This window comes from Myxocyprinus asiaticus, chromosome 43 (genome assembly GCF_019703515.2).
Source record: "Myxocyprinus asiaticus isolate MX2 ecotype Aquarium Trade chromosome 43, UBuf_Myxa_2, whole genome shotgun sequence".
Lineage (NCBI taxonomy): Eukaryota > Metazoa > Chordata > Actinopteri > Cypriniformes > Catostomidae > Myxocyprinus > Myxocyprinus asiaticus.
In genome coordinates, this window is record NC_059386.1 from 3,198,550 (window position 1) to 3,218,432 (window position 19,883).

General features: G+C 40.8%; 1 protein-coding gene across 12 annotated transcripts in view; it reads right to left on the bottom strand.

Annotated features, from left to right (window-relative positions):
* The window catches only part of LOC127433287 (tropomyosin beta chain), an 81,304-nt gene that overhangs the window by 23,074 nt on the left and 38,347 nt on the right, over positions 1-19,883 (bottom strand). For 6 of the 12 annotated variants that reach the window (XM_051685046.1, XM_051685040.1, XM_051685042.1 and 3 more), the window contains 4 exons: positions 9,918-10,051; positions 2,963-3,080; positions 1,083-1,153; positions 382-457 (listed from right to left, as the gene is read on the bottom strand). In XM_051685046.1, the coding sequence (XP_051541006.1) occupies positions 382-457; positions 1,083-1,153; positions 2,963-3,080; positions 9,918-10,051 (399 nt within the window). The remainder of the gene's footprint in view (positions 1-381; positions 458-1,082; positions 1,154-2,962; positions 3,081-9,917; positions 10,052-19,883) is intronic. The other 6 variants (XM_051685044.1, XM_051685038.1, XM_051685041.1 and 3 more) reach the window with 1 other exon arrangement.

The window sequence follows — 19,883 nt, forward strand, 5'->3', positions numbered from 1 at the left end:
TGCTTTACATGCCTTTTAGTGTTAATCACAAATTAGTTTCTCTTGAAAAGAAGTCCATATAATGCAGCATATATTGGGCACAGGTCAAAATTATACCAAATTTCACATCAAATATGACTGCAACAACATTAAAATCAAATCTTGCATACTGTCCAAATAAAAGTTTATTCAAAGAATAAAAAACGAGTCCTTTTTCCAAGGTGCTTGCTATATAAGAGCAGTAATTAAAGTGTGTCATTCTCCAAGGCTCTGGTTTAGGCCCCTTTCGCTTTTGCAGGATATGTTGCAGCTGCACAGGCATAGAGCAGAAAAGATTTCCAAGAGGGATAAAAAGTAAAAAGAAGTCAGCGTTAGTGTGCCATGTAATTCTCTCAGCAGTACCTCTTCCTCTCCAGCCATCATGGATTTCAAATTCTGGTCCATGAGCCTAAGTTCCTCCTCCAGCTGCCTGACTCGACTGTTAGTCCACAGAGGGCCAGAAAAGGGGGGTGGGGGGAGTGGTCAGGGGAGGTAATAGGGGATGTAGCATGCATTTGGAAAACAGGGAGAGAAAGGACAACTAGAAACCTTGCTGTTTTTAAATGAGCCTGAGAAGTCTTCTGTTACTAATAAATGATCACTTGCAGCAGCTGAAGTCTTTGGAAAAATATATTTATCTTACAGTTTTAACAGAGATCAGTTCTTGCAATTATTCTACTTAAAGTGTTAAACATTAATTCATGTTTGCAGACTTTAGCTTTGTATATTTTTTCAGGTACCACTGACATGCATTCTAGGTTATTGCTGGATTCATGCAAAGGCACATTTGTTATTAACACCGAATTAAATTAACAGTTTTCCAAATGCAGATTCATCTTGTTTTTTTGTTTTTTTCATTTTTTTTCATATCAGTGCTAGCCTAGGCTAAATCTGTGATCAGGAATACATTCCAAAATGACAGAATTAAAAGCATAAAGTTAGACAGTAACACTATCAAATCCCACTGCCTACAGACACCATTGTTTACACACAGAGTTACTGATGTCTTTATGGAATTTTACAAATCTCAGATAAACTATCTTGATTTAAAGTGTTATACTTACGCCTCAGCCACCTCAGCTCGCTCTTCAGAGCGCTCAAGTTCACCCTCAAGGATAACCAGCTTACGTGCCACCTGCAGACAAATATAACAAATATAACAACCACTATAGCTCTTTATTACTATCTTTGTCAAATAGCGATTCAATCTGTAGTCATATTAAGAAATAAGTTAATCCTCAACAAACAATAAAGACTTTTGGTACAGTGACCATGTGTTTAGACCACATTCACAACTCAGTTTTCAGTTTCCTAATGACATTATTTTCCAAAGTAAGGAGATCGTTTCGAAATGCTCCGTTTTGGTGGAGGAAAATGCAGTACTAGTGTGGATGAGAGGCATAAATGCAGCCAAATGAATGTGTTTTTAAACAAAAATGTATTAGTGTGGACGTGGATTTAGGCATAAAGTGGGCATGGAAGGTCAGGTTCATATTACATGTTATAAATCTATGTTGTCTCTAAACTGTGAGTTAGCCATTGACAGACTGGTTAAGAACATTAGTCCCTTTCCCAGTGCAGGAACTAAAGCCCGTTTTAGGTACTTTTACTCTGAACTACTACTTTTCATCATTTTTGCACGAGAACAGGGACTGTGGGAGGTGCTGCAACCTGTGATTGGTCAAACACATATGATGTACAAAGCAATGAGAAATGCGAAGGGTCAACAGCCGCCATGAGTATACAAACTTGTAGCTGCTAGTCTGCTACTCAGAGGATTACTCTAATTTTCCAATTCCCTTAACAAAAATAACAAAACCAGCAAGTTTTCATATTATGTCTATGCGAGGGATAAGTAGAGCTGCTGCATGAATGGGAGACACGGTCTGAGTTTTCATTGTATCTGTACTGAGTGACTATACAAAAAAAAAATCAAGAGATTTCTGGATTACTACATTGAATTTTCCGAGAGTAGGTAATTGAAATCTATTATAAATGTAACCGTCATTCAATCTTATTTACATGAGTAAAGTATTGTGTGCCTGTTACTGTGTAGTTAATTTGCATTAAGAAGTCTATGGGTGAGTTGTTCAGTAGAGCATTTACTGTTCAGTCATAAAAGCCTTTACTGTAAAAGATTGTACTGATAAATAGGTTATAGTGTATTTTCAATATGTTTTCCGCTGAGTTCAATATGTGGTGTGTGGTTAAAATAGGCTGAGCACCTCATCGCTCTTCTCACTGCGGCTTCAGGGATGCAGCAATGCGTGGCTCACACGCCCAGGGTAAAGACTGTAACCTGAAGACACAGTTGGTGTAAAACACCCCTAACAAAAGTGTATCTCTGATCCTGGCATCCTCCATCGTTGTTGTTGTTGCTGCTATTGAATCACATTAATCCAAGAGGGAAACTTCTCCTTGGGTGTGTTGTTCCTCTTAAGAGTTCTCATCTAAAAAGTTCCAAGGGGGAAAGTACAGTGACTGTAAATGTGGGAAAGGGGCTATTAAGTGACTCCTGTCGATCTGACGGTGTAATCTGCAGGTCAGTATTCTGCCACTTCATCTGTTGAAGTTTTGCTTAAACTTGTGTATTTTTTGATGTTCAAAACCTTTCTCTTATCCCAGCTAAATATGTAGAGAAATCTATTAGTAAGGCATTAATAGGTTGATTCCCCAAAAAGTGTAAAAACTGTAAACACGTTAACTTTCGCATTTACATGATATTTCAGAGCGCCGCTTTCTGCCAAAACCCTCGAATAAGACATTTTCGTAAATATAATAAAAAAATAAAATACTAATTAAATATTTAAAATTATAGAGATTCTATTATAATTTCATAGCTGAAACAAGAACTTTAGTTATTGTACGGATAAGAATGCATAAGTAGTGTTATTTAAATCTTTCTGATGCTTTTATGATGAGGTAATGGTCCTGACATGCACACCTCCTCATATTTGCGGTCAGCCTCTTCAGCGATGTGTTTGGCCTCCTTCAGCTGCATCTCCTGGATCTCCATCTTCTCCTCGTCTTTTGTTGCTCTGTTCTCAATCACCTTCATTCCTCTGTATGGAAAAAAAAATCACATGATTAGACAAACTGAGTGAGCTCAAACACAAAGGGCAAAGTCCAATCGAAACCAAAATCATCACTATGCCCTACTCATTTTGAAGGACAGAGCTCTTGATGTGGGCACTCTGAAGGGCGCATGGCATTACTGTATGAATCTTTATGGAAAGGCCCTACGAGAAAAAATATTATTCTTACTTTCATTTGGGACCACCCTCCGAGGGCATCCCCTTCCTGTAGTGCCCCTCAAGGGCGCAAATGCTGTTTGGAAAACGGCTGAAGAGTAGAGGGTATTGTGGAGGGTATTTTCTATATTTCATGCTACTCTGACTGCACAGCACACAATTCTGATTTGTTCCTTCAATACAATCTTTAAAACTGATAGTCTGCAGTCATTTTGCAAGTGATGAAATCTGATCCGTTTGTTCAGACAGTGTAGTGTAGTCAATATCCAGTATATCTACTATGGTTGCCACTGTAATGACTAGATATCAAGATACATTAAAGAGCATATCAGAATCAGAATCAGCTTTATTACCAAGTATGCTTACACATACAAGGAATTTGTCTTGGTGACAGGAGATTCCAGTGTGCAAACAATACAGCAACAAGACAGAGATAATAAAAAAAAAAATAGAACAAAAATAAAAAGTGAATAGAAAATGTAAGTATATATAGAAATACACAATAGGGGGAGAGTCGCGTAGCGCCATGTGAGGTTCGGATGTGTGAACAGTGAGCTCTGTGCACTTTGCTAGTTTTTTTTTTTTCCTTTCTCACCCAATTTGGAATGCATAATTCTCAATGCGCTTTTTTTAAGTCCTCGTAGTCACGTAGCGATTCACCTCAATCTAGGTGGCGGAGGACGAATCCCAGCTGCCTCCGTATCTGAAACCACCAAGCCGCGCATCTTATCACGTGGCTTGAGCGCGTTGCCATGGAGGCTTCACGCCATCCACCGCGGCATCCACGCTCAACTCACCACGCGCCCCACCGAGAACTAACCACATTATAATGACCACGAGGAGGTTACCCCATGTGACTCTACCCTCCCTAGCAACTGGGCCAATTTGGTTGCTTAGGAGACCTGGCTGGATTCACTCAGCACACCCTGGGATTTTAACTAGCGAACTCCAGAGGTGGTAGCCAGCGTCTTTTCCACTGAGCTACCCAGGCCCCCCCACTTTGCTAGTTTTAATACTTTTTGGGTAATAAATTGGTGAGATTCAATACACCCTGATTCTTAACTGTTCTAGGAAGACAATATGTCAAAGTTTCAAAATCCTCTGGCTATGGAGACATTAAAAGACACTTACATGCTCAAGCTGAAGCCCCTGAGCTGCAGAAAGCAAGCCCGGGAGTCGATTTGGCCGGTGAGGTGAAGGAAATTCGGTGACAATTGATGAACATGTCGGCAATGCTGATGAAGGTCGTTGCTGACCTGGAGGAGCTTGATGTAATACGTTGATCGATCACTGCCATGGAGACGAAAGTCACTGAGATGGTTGCAAGAGTGGGGTATGTCGAGAAACGGATTGATTATCTGGAGTCATCGGATTAGGGAATTAGCTAAATATCCGCTAATGACCAAGGCGGATTTGGAGCGCGTCTGGGAAAAGCTGGAAGATTTGGAGAACTGTAACCGGCGGAATAACATCCGAATTGTTGGAATTCCTGAAGGAGCAGAGGGTCAGAATATGGTGGAATTCCTGGAAGGGCTCTTTCCAAGTCTGCTCAACATAACAGGCCATAAGCTGGAAATCAAGCAAGCTCACAAAGTTCTGGCTCGGCGATCCGTTGAGGGAGACAGGCCCCAATCAATTCTGGCCAAATTTCTGAGATCATCCCATAAAGATTTCGTGTTGCGTGAGGAGAGGACTAAACGAAGGCTTTCTTGGAAGAACCACAACATTTTCTTGTTCCCAGACTTTGCAAATTCGACAAGAGAGAAATGTGATCGATTTAAGGAATGCAAGTAACTCTTACATCAATGGAAGGTCGCTTTTGCACTGATTACACAAATTGAGAATAGATGCAAAGGATGGCTGCAAATAAAATGTCCCCAGCAAGCCATTTTAGTCACAAAGTCAATGGACTGAATAAGTTATTTTGTGGTTCTCATATTGCAGCCAAGTGAGCCTGACTCACTGAACATTCACTTTACCGTCTGAGGAAACTGGGTGCCTTTTTTATTTCTTTTGTGCTGGTTCCGCCTAGCGGCTAGAGTTTGTTTTGTGGAATAACACTCCTTCAGGACAGTATTGTGGATAAATCTGCACGTTCTTTGTGCTTCTGCCTCCTATTGGTTGGAGTTTGTTTTGTGGAGTAATTCTTCCAGGACACTGGAGTGATTGGGTCATTTGTTGCACCCATGTAGCAAACGAATGAGCCGGCTCACTGAACATTTGTTTGGCTGCCCGAGGTAACTGAACGGCTTTTTTTTTTTTTTTTGCTGGTTTCGCTAGCGGCTGGAACTTGTTATGTGGAGAAACACACCTTCGGGACAGTTATGTGGATGAATCTACATGTTCTGTGTGTTTATTCCACCTATTGGCTGGAGTTTGTTTTATAGATTATCTTCTGTTGTGTAATTCTGTCTCATAAATTTGTATAGAAACACTGGACTTAAACAATCCGACGGCAAAGTTGTCGCGGGGTCTCTCGTAGGTGTACATAGACTGTTTGAGTTTAGAGGGATGGACGGCAGTTGGCGCTGTTGTGTGCGGGATTAATGTGCACGGTTTTTTTTTTCTGTTTTTTGGTTCGGGGGGAAGTTTGGGGTTTGATTGTTGCACTAATGTTGGAATGTGGTCTTTATCATTTTGTTTTTGACACAATCTATTTTTTCTAATATGTCAAAATGTCAAATGTTAATATGAGTGAATTGTCTCTCTCCACGTGGAATGTGAATGGGTTGGGGCACCCCATAAAAAGAAGGAAGGTTATTTGTTTTCTTAAACATAAGAAATATGATATAGTGTTTCTTCAAGAAACGCATCTTTCTCCGCAGGAAGCTGAAAAATTTGGGAAGATATGGGGTGGACATGTTTTCTTTAATGCTGACTCAAGTAAGAGCAGGGGAGTCATTACACTGTTAAGTAAGCATCTACAATTCAAATGTCTCAGATCAAAGATAAATTAGGAAGAGTCAATACTGTTTAGGCAGAAATTCAGGGGCAAAGGTTGATTTTAGCTAATATTTACGCACCTAACGCTGATGATCAGGGCTTTTTTACAGATCTTGAAGGGATGTTGCAAGCCGCTGGCACCCCTCATGATATAATATTGGGAGGAGACTTTAATCTTTTGATGGACTCAGTACTTGATCATAGTGAAGCAAAAGTGTGTAAGCCCCCTAGAGCAGTGTTTCCCAACCAGTGTGCTGTGAAAGATTGTCAGATGTGCCGTGGAAAATTATCAAATTCCACAAAATAAATAAATACATGAAAAAAACATATAATTTCAGAGATCCAAACTCCTCACCTTTCGGAGAAATTTGCCATTTTGAAACATAATCGGTCACTTTTGCGATTGTGAAGAACAATGATTAATGTGCAAAAGTGACTGATATTTATACGCGTTAAGGGTCTTTCACATGACTCCCGTCAGCGCTGCAGAATAAATTTAAGTCTATGAAATGACGCCATGGGGCAGTGTGGCGCGGAGGAGGGTGGGGCCGGGCCGGAATGACACACGCCCGGACCCCAATCAGCTTGATGAGACGAGCAAGGGATAAAGGCAACCGGGGACGGCCGTTCAAGAGAGAGAACTATGGACAGCTGCCCTGCATGTGTTCATGTTTGTGTGTTTTTAAGTTTTTCATTAAAATATATTATCAGGCCGGTTCTCGCCTCCTCCTTTCCATTGAACTGTGTTACACTGGTGCCGAAACCTGGGAAGGAGGAGGGATGCCCGTTGTAGAGTCCTCGACACTGCCGTCCACCCAGGGGAGCGCCGCTGCCATCCGCCGGGGGACGGAGTAGCCCGACCGCCCGGATGCGAGAAACGGCCGCCGTCCACGAGGCGAGGAGGGACTGGACTCCCTGACTGCCTGGAACGATGAGGCGCTGCCGGGGCAGAGGAGTGCTCTGCTGACCGTCAGAAAACGCGGAGGAGTCGAGGGAAGACAACTCCCCGACCGCCTGGAGCGGTAGGGCCGCTACCAGGGGCGGAGGAGTGTCCCCACGAGCCACCAGAATCGCGGAGGGGCGTTCTGTCCGCTGGGGGTTGGAGGTTTGACTCCGGTCCGCCCGGGGAGGAGCAGCTGTCATCCACTTGAGCGCGTGGAGGAGTGATCAAGGAACACGCGACGGCGCATCAGAGAACCGGTGAGTGAGTTTCTTTTTTCTCTCTCTCCTCTCTCTCGCTGTCGCTCCGTGTTTGCCTCCTGTCTCCTCCCAAGTCAAAGAAGGCGGGGATGACCCGCCAGCAGGCATGCCCCCAGGGGGGGGATGTACGTCATGCCGGGGGCTCCCCGTCCTGAGGCAATGCAGGGAGGAGTGTGGCGCGGAGGAGGGCGGGGCCGGGCCAGAATGACACTCGCCCGGACCCCAATCAGCCTAATGAGGCGAGCGAGAGATAAAGGCGACCAGGGACGGCCGTTCGAGAGAGAGAGAGAGATAGAACTATGGGCAGCTGCCCTACATGTGTTTAAGTTTCCACTGAACTGTGTTACAGGCGGTCATCAAAATAGGGGATATACACACAAAAAATTGGGTTCTGACCAGTGTTATGACATGCAGACAGATTGTTTTAAGTGGATGGAAGTCGGCTGGAGCACCCTCATTTTGGGAGTGGTGCGCAGAGATGGGGAGGGTGGCAGCTTTCGAGGAGGTGTCATGTAGAAGTCTAGGGATCTGGGATTCATTTGATGGGAAATGGGGCAGTTATTTGGCGTTTTTGGGGACTCTCAGGGAGGGGCTGTGGAGGGAGAGGTGTAGTTTTAGATGTGTATGATTATTATATTCTTTTTTTGTGTGTGTGTACTTATGGGTGACCACGGGGATGTTCACTGGGAGTCGGAGTGGGGTTGGTGATTGGGGAGGGGGAGAGGTAGTAGAGGGAGTTAAATGTTGATTCAATGTATATTTGATTTGTTTTTCTTTGTCAACTATATGAATCAATAAAAAAATGTTAATAGGAAATACACAATAGGACTGTATATATATATATATATATATATATATATATATATATATATATATATATATATATATATATACATACACATATACACACACATACATACATACATACATACATACATACATATGTACAATATACAAATACTATTTATTATAAACAGAAGCAAGGGAATGTAACGGCAGAAGAGGCATGGTACGCTGGATAAAAATAAATAGACTAAGCTGTGTATTGCACATTAATTATTGCTCAATGGGGCAATTTTAACTGTTCATGAGATGGATAGTCTGAGGGAAAAAACTGTTCCTGTTCCTGATGGTTCATGTGCTTAGTGCTCTGTCGCACCTGCCAGAAGGCAACAGTTCAAAAAGGTAGTGGGCTGGGTGAGTGGGGTCCAGAGTGATTTTTCCAACCTTTTTCCTCACTCTGGAAGTGTACAGTTCTTGAAGGGAGGACAGGGGGCAACCAATAATCCTCTCAGCAGTCCGAACTGTCCTGTAGTCTTCTGATAACCAATTTCATAGCTGAACGACACCAGACAGTTACTGAAGTGCAGAGGACAGACTCAATGACTGCTGAGTAGAACTGTGTCAGCAGAGGCTGTGGCAGGATGAAGTTCCTCAACTGGCGAAGGAAGTATAACCTCTGCTGGGCCTTTTTCACAGTGGAGTCAATGTGGGTCTCCCACTTCAGGTCCTGTGAGATGGTAGTGCCCGGGAACCTGGATGATTCCACTGCTGCCACAGTGCTGTTTAGAATGGTGATAGGGGTCAATGTTGGGGGGTCAATGTTGGGGTGTTCCTCCTAAAGTCCACAATCATCTCCACTGTTTTGAGAGTGTTCAGCTCCAGGTTGTTTTGACTACACCAGTGAGCCAGCCGTTCAACCTCCCTTCTGTATACAGACTCAGTCATCTTGGATGAGGCCAATGACAGTAGTGTCGTCTGCAATATTCAGAAGCTTGACAGAGGGGTCCTTGGTGGTGCAGTCATTTGTATACAGGGAGAAGGGTAGTGGGGAGAGCACACATCCCTGGGGAGCACCAGTGCTGATCATACAGGTATTGGAAGTTAATTTCCCGTCTCACTAGCTGCTGCCTGTCCGTCAGAAAGCTGGTGATCCACTGACAGATAGACATGGGAACAGACAGTTTGTGTAATTTAGTCTGGAGAATAGCTGGGATGATGGTGTTGAAAGCCAAACTGAAGTCCATAAAAAGGATCCTTGCATATGTCCCTGGTCTGTCCAGATGTTGCAGGACATGATGCAATTCCATGTTGACTGCATCATCCACAGACCTGTTTGCTCGATAAGCAAACGTACATATGTGATTGTGGAAAGAGAGGAAAGAAAACTGAAAAATTTTCCCCTGCTCATGTTCACATTGACATTTCACAGTGGTGCATTAGGTGCATGAGAAAACCATCAGACATTCATACAGTGAATGAAGTTCTAAATGAAGAAAAACTAATTAAAAAGAACTGATAGTTCAAACTCTAATGCAATTCCCAAAAATGTTATTTATATTTTATCAGAATTTTATCAAATGTGGTTTAAATCAGGCTTGTAAAAATCTTCATGTGTTTCTTTGCGTTCATACTACAAACAATACACAGATTTGATCCAAAATATAGCATTTGTGCTGCCTGTCTGAACAAAGCCCAAGTGTGTAGAAGTTTAGAAGAATCCACCTCTCGCTCTCATCTGCGGCTTTCTCTGCCTCCTCAAGCTTCTGTAGCGCCGTGGCCAGTCTTTCCTGGGCACGATCTAACTCCTCCTCAACCAGCTGAATACGTCTGTTCAAGGACGCCACCTCAGCCTCGGCCTAGTATCAAAGAAACATCAGTCAATGCACAGATTATATAAGTCAATAACGTACAGCTGTGCCAATACAATCATATGTTGATATAAGGGCTGTATTGATACAATCAAATATCGATGTATCACAGTAATTTTCCTCAAGATATTATGTCGATACTTAAGATCCATGTATTAAAATTTATATTAAACTACTTGTGTATTCATATCATGTCCAGCATTTCAGTAAAGAAAAAATAAGGTTGTCTAAACACGTGCAAACTCAGAGTGGTGTTCCACACAGTTTTCACTGCCTTGCTTAAGAGTAAAAGTTTTCACTCTTTCCGTGTAATGAGTCCAAAGACGAGAGCCACACAATCCATTTGTCATTGAATAATGTCTCTTATAATACCCTTTCTGTTCTCTACAGTCTGTCAGTGATCAGAAACAACAATAACGGAAACATTTAATTCTAATCACACAGAGCACGGAATGCTCTAAAACTGCCATTTGACCAAAACAAACACTTCTGTCCAATACCCTGCTGCTGGACTTAAAGAGACAGTACCGTTTTAGCACTTGTTCAACATATTAATGTAAACACTTGTAAATTGGACAAATTAGGCCTGTAAACAACATATAAAAAAAAAAAAAAAAAAAATATGTATGTGTGTGTGTGTGTGTGTGTGTGTGTGTGTATATATATATATATATATATACATATACACATTTACTATATATATATATATATATATATATATATATATATATATATATATATATATATATATATATATATATATATATATACACACACACACACACACACATATACTATATATATATATATAAATATATATACATATATATATATATATATATATATACACACACACACACACACACACACACACGTGTGATCAAAATGATGAAAAACTAATGATAAAATAACATTTGTAAAATTTATATTTCCATAATTTAAAGGGTTAGTTCACCCAAAAATGACTTTTTCTTCTGCAGAACACAAGATTGTTATAAGAATATCTCAGCTCTGTAGGATCATACAATGCAAGTGAATAGTGATCAGGCCCTTGAAGCTACAAACAGCAGATAAAGTCAGCATAAACATAATCCAGACTCCAGAGGTTTAATCAATGTCTTCTGAAATGATCCAGTTAGTTTTGGGTGAGAACAGACCAAAATATAGCTCCTTTTTCACTGTACATTGACATCAGTCTCCTTGGCGATCACGATATCAAGCTCGATTACACTTCCTACAGCACTATCTAGCACTCTACACATGCATCAAGCACTAGGAAGTGTACACTGCTTCCAGAAAGTATTCACAGCGCTTCACTTTTTCCACATTTTGTTATGTTACAGCCTTATTCCAAAATGGATTAAATTCATTATTTTCCTCAAAATTCTACAAACAATACCCCATAATGACAACGTGAAATAAGTTTGTTTGAAATCTTTACAAATTTATTAAAAAAAAAAAAAAAAGAAAAAAAAAAAGAAAATCACATGTACATAAGTATTCACAGCCTTTGCCATGACACTCAAAATTGAGCTGAGGTGCATCCTGTTTCCACTGATCATCCTTGAGATGTTTCTACAACTTGATTGGAGTCCACCTGTGGTAAACTCAGTCGACTGGACATGATTTGGAAAGGCACACACCTGTATATATAAGGTCCCACAGTTAACAGTGCATGTCAGAGCACAAACCAAGCCATGAATTCCAAAGAATTGTCTGTAGACCTCCGAGACAGGATTGTATCGAGGCACAGATCTGGGGAAGGGTACAGAAAAATGTCTGCAGCATTGAAGGTCCCAGTGAGCACAGTGGCCTCCATCATCCGTAAATGGAAGAAGTTTGGAACCACCAGGACTCTTCCTAGAGCTGGCCGCCCGGCCAAACTGAGTGATCGGGGAAGAAGGGCCTTAGTCAGGGAGGTGACCAAGAACCCGATGGTCACTCTAACAGAGCTCCAGCGTTTCTCTGTGGAGAGAGGAGAACCTTCCAGAAGAACAACCATCTCTGCAGCACTCCACCAATCAGGCCTGTATAGTAGAGTGGCCAGACGGAAGCCACTCCTCAGTAAAAGGCACATGACAGCCCGTCTGGAGTTTGCCAAAAGGCACCTGAAGGACTGAAGGACTCAGACCATGAGAAACAAAATTCTCTGGTCTGATGAAATAAAGATTGAACTCCTTGGCCTGAATGGCAAGCATCATGTCTGGAGGAAACCAGGCACCACTCATCACCTGGCCAATACCATCCCTACAGTGAAGCATGGTGGTGGCAGCATCATGCTGAGGGGATGTTTTTCAGCAGCAGGAACTGGGAGACTAGTCAGGATCGAGGGAAAGATGAATGCAGCAATGTACAAAGACATCCTTGAGGAAAACCTGCTCCAGAGCTCTCTGGACCTCAGACTGGGGCGAAGGTTCATCTTCCAACAGGACAACGACCCTAAGCACACAGCCAAGAAAACAAAGGAGTGGCTACGGGACAACTCCGTGAATGTCCTTGAGTGGCCCAGCCAGAGCCCAGACTTCAACCCGACTGAACATCTCTGGAGAGATCTGAAAATGGCTGTGCACCAACGCTCCCCATTCAACTTGATGGAGCTTGAGAGGTCCTGCAAAGAAGAATGGGATAAACTGCCCAAAAATAGGTGTGCCAAGCTTGTAGCATCATACTCAAAAAGACTTGAAGCTGTAATTGGTGCCAAAGGTGCTTCAACAAAGTACTGAGCAAAGGCTGTGAATACTTATGTACATGTGATTTTTTTTCCCCGTTTTTTTATTTTTAATAAATTTGCAAAGATTTCAAACAAACTTTTTCACGTTATCATTATGGGGTATTGTTTGTAGAATTTTGAGGAAAATAATGAATTTAATCCATTTTGGAATAAGGCTGTAAAATAACAAAATGTGGAAAAAGTGAAGCTCTGTGAATACTTTCCGGATGCACTGTAATAGAGCTTGAAATCATGATTGTACCTTAAGACTGCAATGGCAAGGTGTACAATGAAAATTTGTTTTATACTTTGGTCTATTCTCACCCAAAACCAACTGGATCACTGCAGAAGACCACTGGAGTCATATGGATTACTTTTACAATGCATTCAGAAAGTATTTAATTTGTTTTACATTTTGTTATGTCTTATGCTAAAATGCTTTAAAAACTTTAAATACTGTGCCAAGCACAGTTTGTTCAAACAGTGCTAACATCTATACCAGCAAAGATAACTGAGATTCTGAGGGTTCCAGCTGTAGATATGGTACCCAGAAATGTTCTCATAATCAGCTGGACCCAAGTGAAATATATGCTGGCTTGCTATCCCAAGCTAGAAAGCCTATGTCTGCACCTGGTACCTTCCCCATTCCTGTTGTGACTAATTGCAGAGTCAACAATGTGAACTCCACTCTCACTGCAAACTTGTCAAATTGTATAACTATACCCTGTTGACCACAATCGGTCTTGGGGCTTGTCACTAACAACACTAATATTATAAAACTAGTCCTTCTTAATGTTAGATCTTTGGCTAACAAATTATTCTTAGTTAATGATCTTATTACTTATAAACTTGATTTTATGTTTTTAACTGAAACATCGTTAGAAAAAAGTAACAGTGCAACCATTCTCATAGAGACAGCTAGAGACGCCGCTGTTTTATTCAACAATGTATTTCAGGGCAAACAAATATCATTTGGTGATTTCCCATCGTTTGAATACCTTTCTGCTGTATTGAATTGTTCCCCACGAGTTCTAATATTAATTATTTACAGGCCACCAAAATATTCTCCCAACTTCTTTGATGACTTTACAGAACTATTGTCTATTATTTCCACTGATTTTGACTGTTTAATTATAAATGGTGACTTTAATATTCATATTTATGATCCTAATGACAATGGTGCTAAAGAAATCTTTGCTATTTTGGAAACATTTTAACTGTCTCAGCATGTGAAAGGGCCCACTCACAGTCGGGGGCACACATTGGATTTGATTATCACAAAGGGTCTCAATATATGTAATGTTTCTGTGATTGATCTTTCATTATCTGACCATTTCTGTGTTTTCTTTGATATGTCTTTTATTCCTGATATCTATATTAACTCAAATACTGTTACAAAGCGGCATATTGATGAAAATACTAGTGCACTCTTTAAAAACGTTATCTCCATGTTACTACCTCCAACTTCAAGCTATACAAATGATCTTGTAAATAACTTTAACTCTAAACTAGTGAATGTTATAGATGACATTGGCTTCTTAAGGTTAAAACATTTTCTGGTAAGCAAAAAGCACCATGGAGAAATGCTGTGTCTGTAAAAGTCCAGAAAAGAGAATGCCGAAAAGCTGAACGCAAATGGCATAAAACAAAATTACATGTTTATCATAACATATATAAAGAGAGCCTTCATGCTTACAATTGTAGGGCTTTACTGGTTGTTTAGGTCAGTGTTACTATCAGAAATAATTAATAATTATTTCTGTAGTTATTAATCAATATTTAAATTAATTAATTGGATCTAACTCATTAAAACCTCATATGGGACTCCAGTAAATGTAGTGTGCTACTTTTAGGAGCAAGTTTGGTTATTAGCAATAATTAATAATTATCAAAGATAATTATTAATTATTAAAATCAATAGAACATTGATGAGAATCAATGTTAGCTTTTCTTAATCCTTTAAATCAACAATTATCAAAGATAGTCGTTAATTGTTAACATCGATGAAACATTAATTAAAATTAACACTAACTTATTGATCATTCAAATTCAACAACCATCAAAGATAATTATCAATTATCAAAAATCAATAGAACATAATAAGGATTAACATTGACAGGGCACCACCCTCGAATTAGGGACTAATAACCAAATAGTAAAACAGTCTCAATATTAGATTGTTTTCTTAGGAAAATCAGCATCCGAAGAATATCGATTTTCGGGAAAAAAAAACAATGAATGAAGGTTTGAATCTGAGCACTGACCAAAACACTACTCTTTGTAATATAAACAAAGTTTATTTATGCAGTAATATCAATTAATAATTAATACAATGCAGTCAATAAACTTCCGACTTACAACTACAAACTAAACAGTGATATGATTAGATATGGAAATAAAAATAATCCTATAACACATAAGGTGTGTGTGTGTGTGTCAGTGTGGTTAGTGAGAGAGAGAGAGAGAGAGAGAGAGAGATTATTAAGTGACAGCCTGAAAGCTGATTTCACGATAGCTGGAGAGAAAACAGCTGTGTTCATCACTCAGAGTGAGTGGGGCTCGAGCGGGGCTCGTAAAAGACCTGCGTTATTTGACTCTAATGGATGAACTCAGTTGCTGTCTCACCCGTGATGGCGAAAATGCACAACAATCCAATTTGGTTGGACCACAATACAGCAAAACAAATTTGTGATAATTAATACCCTGAGTATTAATAATGAGTGGACATGGCGGTCCGTAAACTGTACAAGCAAAAACCTTGAAACACAAGAATAACACGCTATAATATTCTATCTCTGCCCAGACGTAACCTCTTACTTGAATCGCATGAGGACACAGGTAGAATGCGTTTTCCTCCGTCCTTTAACTTTGACCCGGTTCCTTGAGGCTCGGGTGATGGGAGGCAGTTTCCTCGCTCTGTCGGCGGGTGGTACGGCTGTTGATTCTCGGCGGAGAACTCAGAAATGTCGACTTGATTGAAGATGGAAGAGAAATCTTTAATCTCTTCACTTCTGTAGGCCAACGGATGAAGATGCGAATTGCTCAGCGGTCTCCTTCGGATCTGTTAGAGTGTTTGGTTGAACACAGAGTAATCTCAACTCGTCCAGCGAGATGGAGATTGTATGGCTACAGTTTCAAGTCGGACATTACTCCCTTGTGCCACAAGGTTGCACCGGAGAGCAGCAAAAGCTACGTCTTTATTCGGTGAACGAAGTCGCTGGAAGCAATTCTGGAAGCATTTCAGAATTATTTGAACTCCTGATGATGTCATGTTTGAGGGACGTTCTGTTGTGTGCCTCATCCAATAGGAGTTGAGAGCTCGATCCTTTAGAGGTCAAGGCTTCATGGATCTGTAGTCTGTTTTGGACTCCCTTTGTTTGATTTTGGTGCGATTTTTATCAGTAATATTTACGACTTAGAAGGTGGGGGCTTGAGTTATGTTTTTATGACTGTTAGGCCTGCCTTTGTCTTCTATCCGAACACATGAGGCCCAACACAATTTAGACTTGAAAAGTGCTAGAGAATCCTTTTTTCTCCAATATCATTACCAAAAACATTAATAATGCACAAATTTTATTTTCAACCATTGATAGGTTGACAAATCCACCGACACAAACACCCCCTGAGTTCCTCTCCACCTATAAATGCAATGAGTTTGCATCCATTTTCACTGATAAAATTGACCATATTAGACAAGCCATCAATACATCTATGTCAAATAAAAATGTGGGATCATTACCATGTTTATATAAAAGTAATATGAAAAGGTTGACACGGTTTAATGCTATAGATTACAAAACTCTTGAGGAAACGGTGAGACAACTTAAGCCATCTACCTGCTATCTCGACGCTCTACCTACGAGTTTCTTTAAGAAAGTATTTGACTGCCTGGCAGTAGAGGTACTGCAAATAGTTAACAGCTCTCTTCAATCAGGCCACTTTCTAAAGGCCCTGAAAACTGCAGTTATTAAACCTCTTCTAAAAAAGCGGAGCCTAGATGCTTCTATCATTAGCAACTACAGGCCGATATATAATCTACCCTTCATAGGTAAAATCATCGAGAAATTTGTATTCCAGCAACTGAATTACTTCTTAGTCTCAACTGGTTGCTATGACAACTTTCAATCAGGATTTTGACCCCTCCATAGCACCGAAACTGCTCTCATTAAATTCTAAATGATATTCGTCTTAGCACTGACAGCAGTTTTAATACTGGTATTACTGGATCTTAGTGCTGCCTTTGACACTGTTGACCACTCAATACTTTTGGATAGGTTGGAGAATTGGGTTGGGCTTTCTGGCACAGTCTTAAGTTGGTTCAAGTCCTATCTACAAGATAAGAACTACTTTGTTTCCATTGGCAACTATGTATCCGAGTTAACTAACGTTTCATGTGGAGTTCCCCAAGGTTTAATCCTGGGGCCGTCTCTTTTTAACCTCTACATGCTCCTTTTAGGCCAAATTATGCAAAAAAACAATATCGCTTACCATAGTTATGAGGATGACACTCAAATCTACATAGCTCTATCACGAAATGACTATCGTCCTATAGATTTGCTGTGCCAGTGTTTTGAGCAAGTCAATGACTGGATGTGTCAGAATTTTAAGGACAAAACAGAGATGATTATCTTTGGTGCTAAAGAAGAAAGGCTAAAAGTTAGCTTACACCTTGATTCTCTGTCTTTGAAAACCAAAAACCAAGCCAGAAATCTTGGTGTTATCATGGATTCAGAAAAAGTGCTCTTCACTGACGGGTCGCGGTTTTGTCTTACCAGGGGTGATGGTCGGACTCATGTTTATCATCGAAGGAATGAGCGTTACACTGAGGCCTGTACTCTGGAGTGGGATCGATTTGGAGGTGGAGGGTCGTTATGGTCTGGGGCGGTGTGTCACAGCATCAATGGACTGTGCTTGTTGTCATTACAGTCAATCTAAACGCTGTGCGTTACAGGGAAGACATCCTCCTCCCTCATGTGGTACCCTTCCTGCAGGCTCATTCTGATATGACCCTCCAGCATGACAATGCAACAAGCCATACTGTTCGTTCTGTGCATGATTTCCTGCAAGACAGGAAAGTCAGTGTTCTGCCATGGCCAGTGAAGAGCCTGAATCTCAATCCCACTGAGCACGTCTGGGACATGTTGGATTGGAGGGTGAGGGCTAGGGCCATTCCCCCAGAAATGTCCAGGAACTTGCAAGTGCCTTGGTGGGAGAGTGGGGTAACATCTCACAGCAAGAACTGGCAAATCTGGTGCAGTCCATGAGGAGGAGATGCACTGCAGTACTTAATGCAGCTGGTGGCCACACCAGATACTGACTGTTACTTTTGATTTTGACCCCCGCTTTTTCAGGGACACAGTATTCCATTGCTTTTAGTCACATGTCTGTGAAACTTGTTCAGTTTATGTCTTAGTTGTTGAATCTTTTTATTGTTCATACAAATATTTACATGTTAAGTTTGCTGAAAACAAAAGCAGTTGAAGGATGTTTCTTTTTTTGCTGAATTTGCATGGAACATAAGAAGTGACAAAGTTGGCATGGTCTGATAAAAATTAAAACCACAAACTTTATAGATATTTAAACATGTTTATGTGAAACACACATAAGGATCTTCACCATTCTGCGTTTCAGGCTTAAAAGCTGCAAAAAGTTATATATTAAAGGGTCAGGGTTGTTTGACCTGGTGAAGGGGGGGTCAGATCACTGTGAACTGTTTGTCTAAAATGTTCCACTAATTGCTAACTACATGCTAAAAATGAAAAAACCATGTCATCCCTTTAAATGTGGAAACGCAGCATATGACTCCTCTTACACCATATGTAAGGGATAATATACAGTCAGCTGCAGGTCATTATCGCAAAATGTCTTGTATGACCTAAAGGGGTTAATTTTGTGATATTAACCTGCTGACTGTACATTATCCCTGTTATAACACAGCTACTTACCATATAACTAAATAAATGAACATGAAAAATTATTTGTGATATGAGAGAACAGAAGCAAATAACATAAGTAGGAAAGAATACCTGCAAAACCAGGATGATTGGCAAATATCAATATGAACCTGAATGTATGGTAATTTTTCAAAAATATTTGACCATTGAATGCTGTGATTGACCAACCAGAATTGACTATTCCAGAGAGCAATCTAATAAATATAATGTATGTGCCAACATGAATGGCTGGTCTGTTCATAATACTGGTAATGTAAGAGTCACGTGGCGCCATGCGAGGGATGGACGTGTGAACAGCGAGCTCTGCGCACTTTGCTAGTTTTTAATACTTTTTATGTCAGGGCTCTGGAGACATTAAAAGACACTTACGTGCTCAAGCTGATACCCCAGACAGGGCCGCAGACCAGGGACTCAGTTTGGACAGTGCGGTGGGAGAGATTCAGCATCAACTGTCAAGCATGTCGGCAATGCTGGCAAAGGTCGTAGCTGACTTGGAGGATCTTGCTGTAATATGTCGATCGATCACTGTCATGGAGACTAAATTTTCTGAGGTGGTTACAAGAGTGTCGGATGTTGACGATCGGATCGATTATCTGGATTCATCGGAGAGGGAATTAGCTGTTAACCCGCTAGCGACCAAGACAGACTTGGAACATGTTTGGGAAAAGTTGGAAGACTTAGAGAAACGTAGCCGGCGAAACAACGTCCGGATTGTTTGAATTCCTGAGAATGAAGAAGGCCGAGATATGGTGAAATTCCTAGACGAGCTCTTCCCAAGTCTGCTCGACATAACAGGCCATAAGCTGGAAATCAAGCGAGCTCACAGGGTTCCGGCTCTGAGATCCGCTGAGGTAGACAGACCCAGATCAATTCTGGCCAAATTTCTGAGATCATCCATTAAAGATCTCGTGTTATGCGAGGTGAGGTGTAAAGGAAGGCTTTCTTGGAAGAACCACAACATTTTCTTGTTCCCAGACTTTGCGAATTCAAAAAGAGAGAAACGTGATCGATTCAAGCAATGCAAGAAACTCTTACATCAACGGAGGGTCGCTTATGCACTGATGTTCCCGGCCAAATTGAGAACAGATACTAAGGATGGATGCAAAATATTTACATGCCCACAGCAAGCAATGTCCTTCATAAAGTCAATGGAATG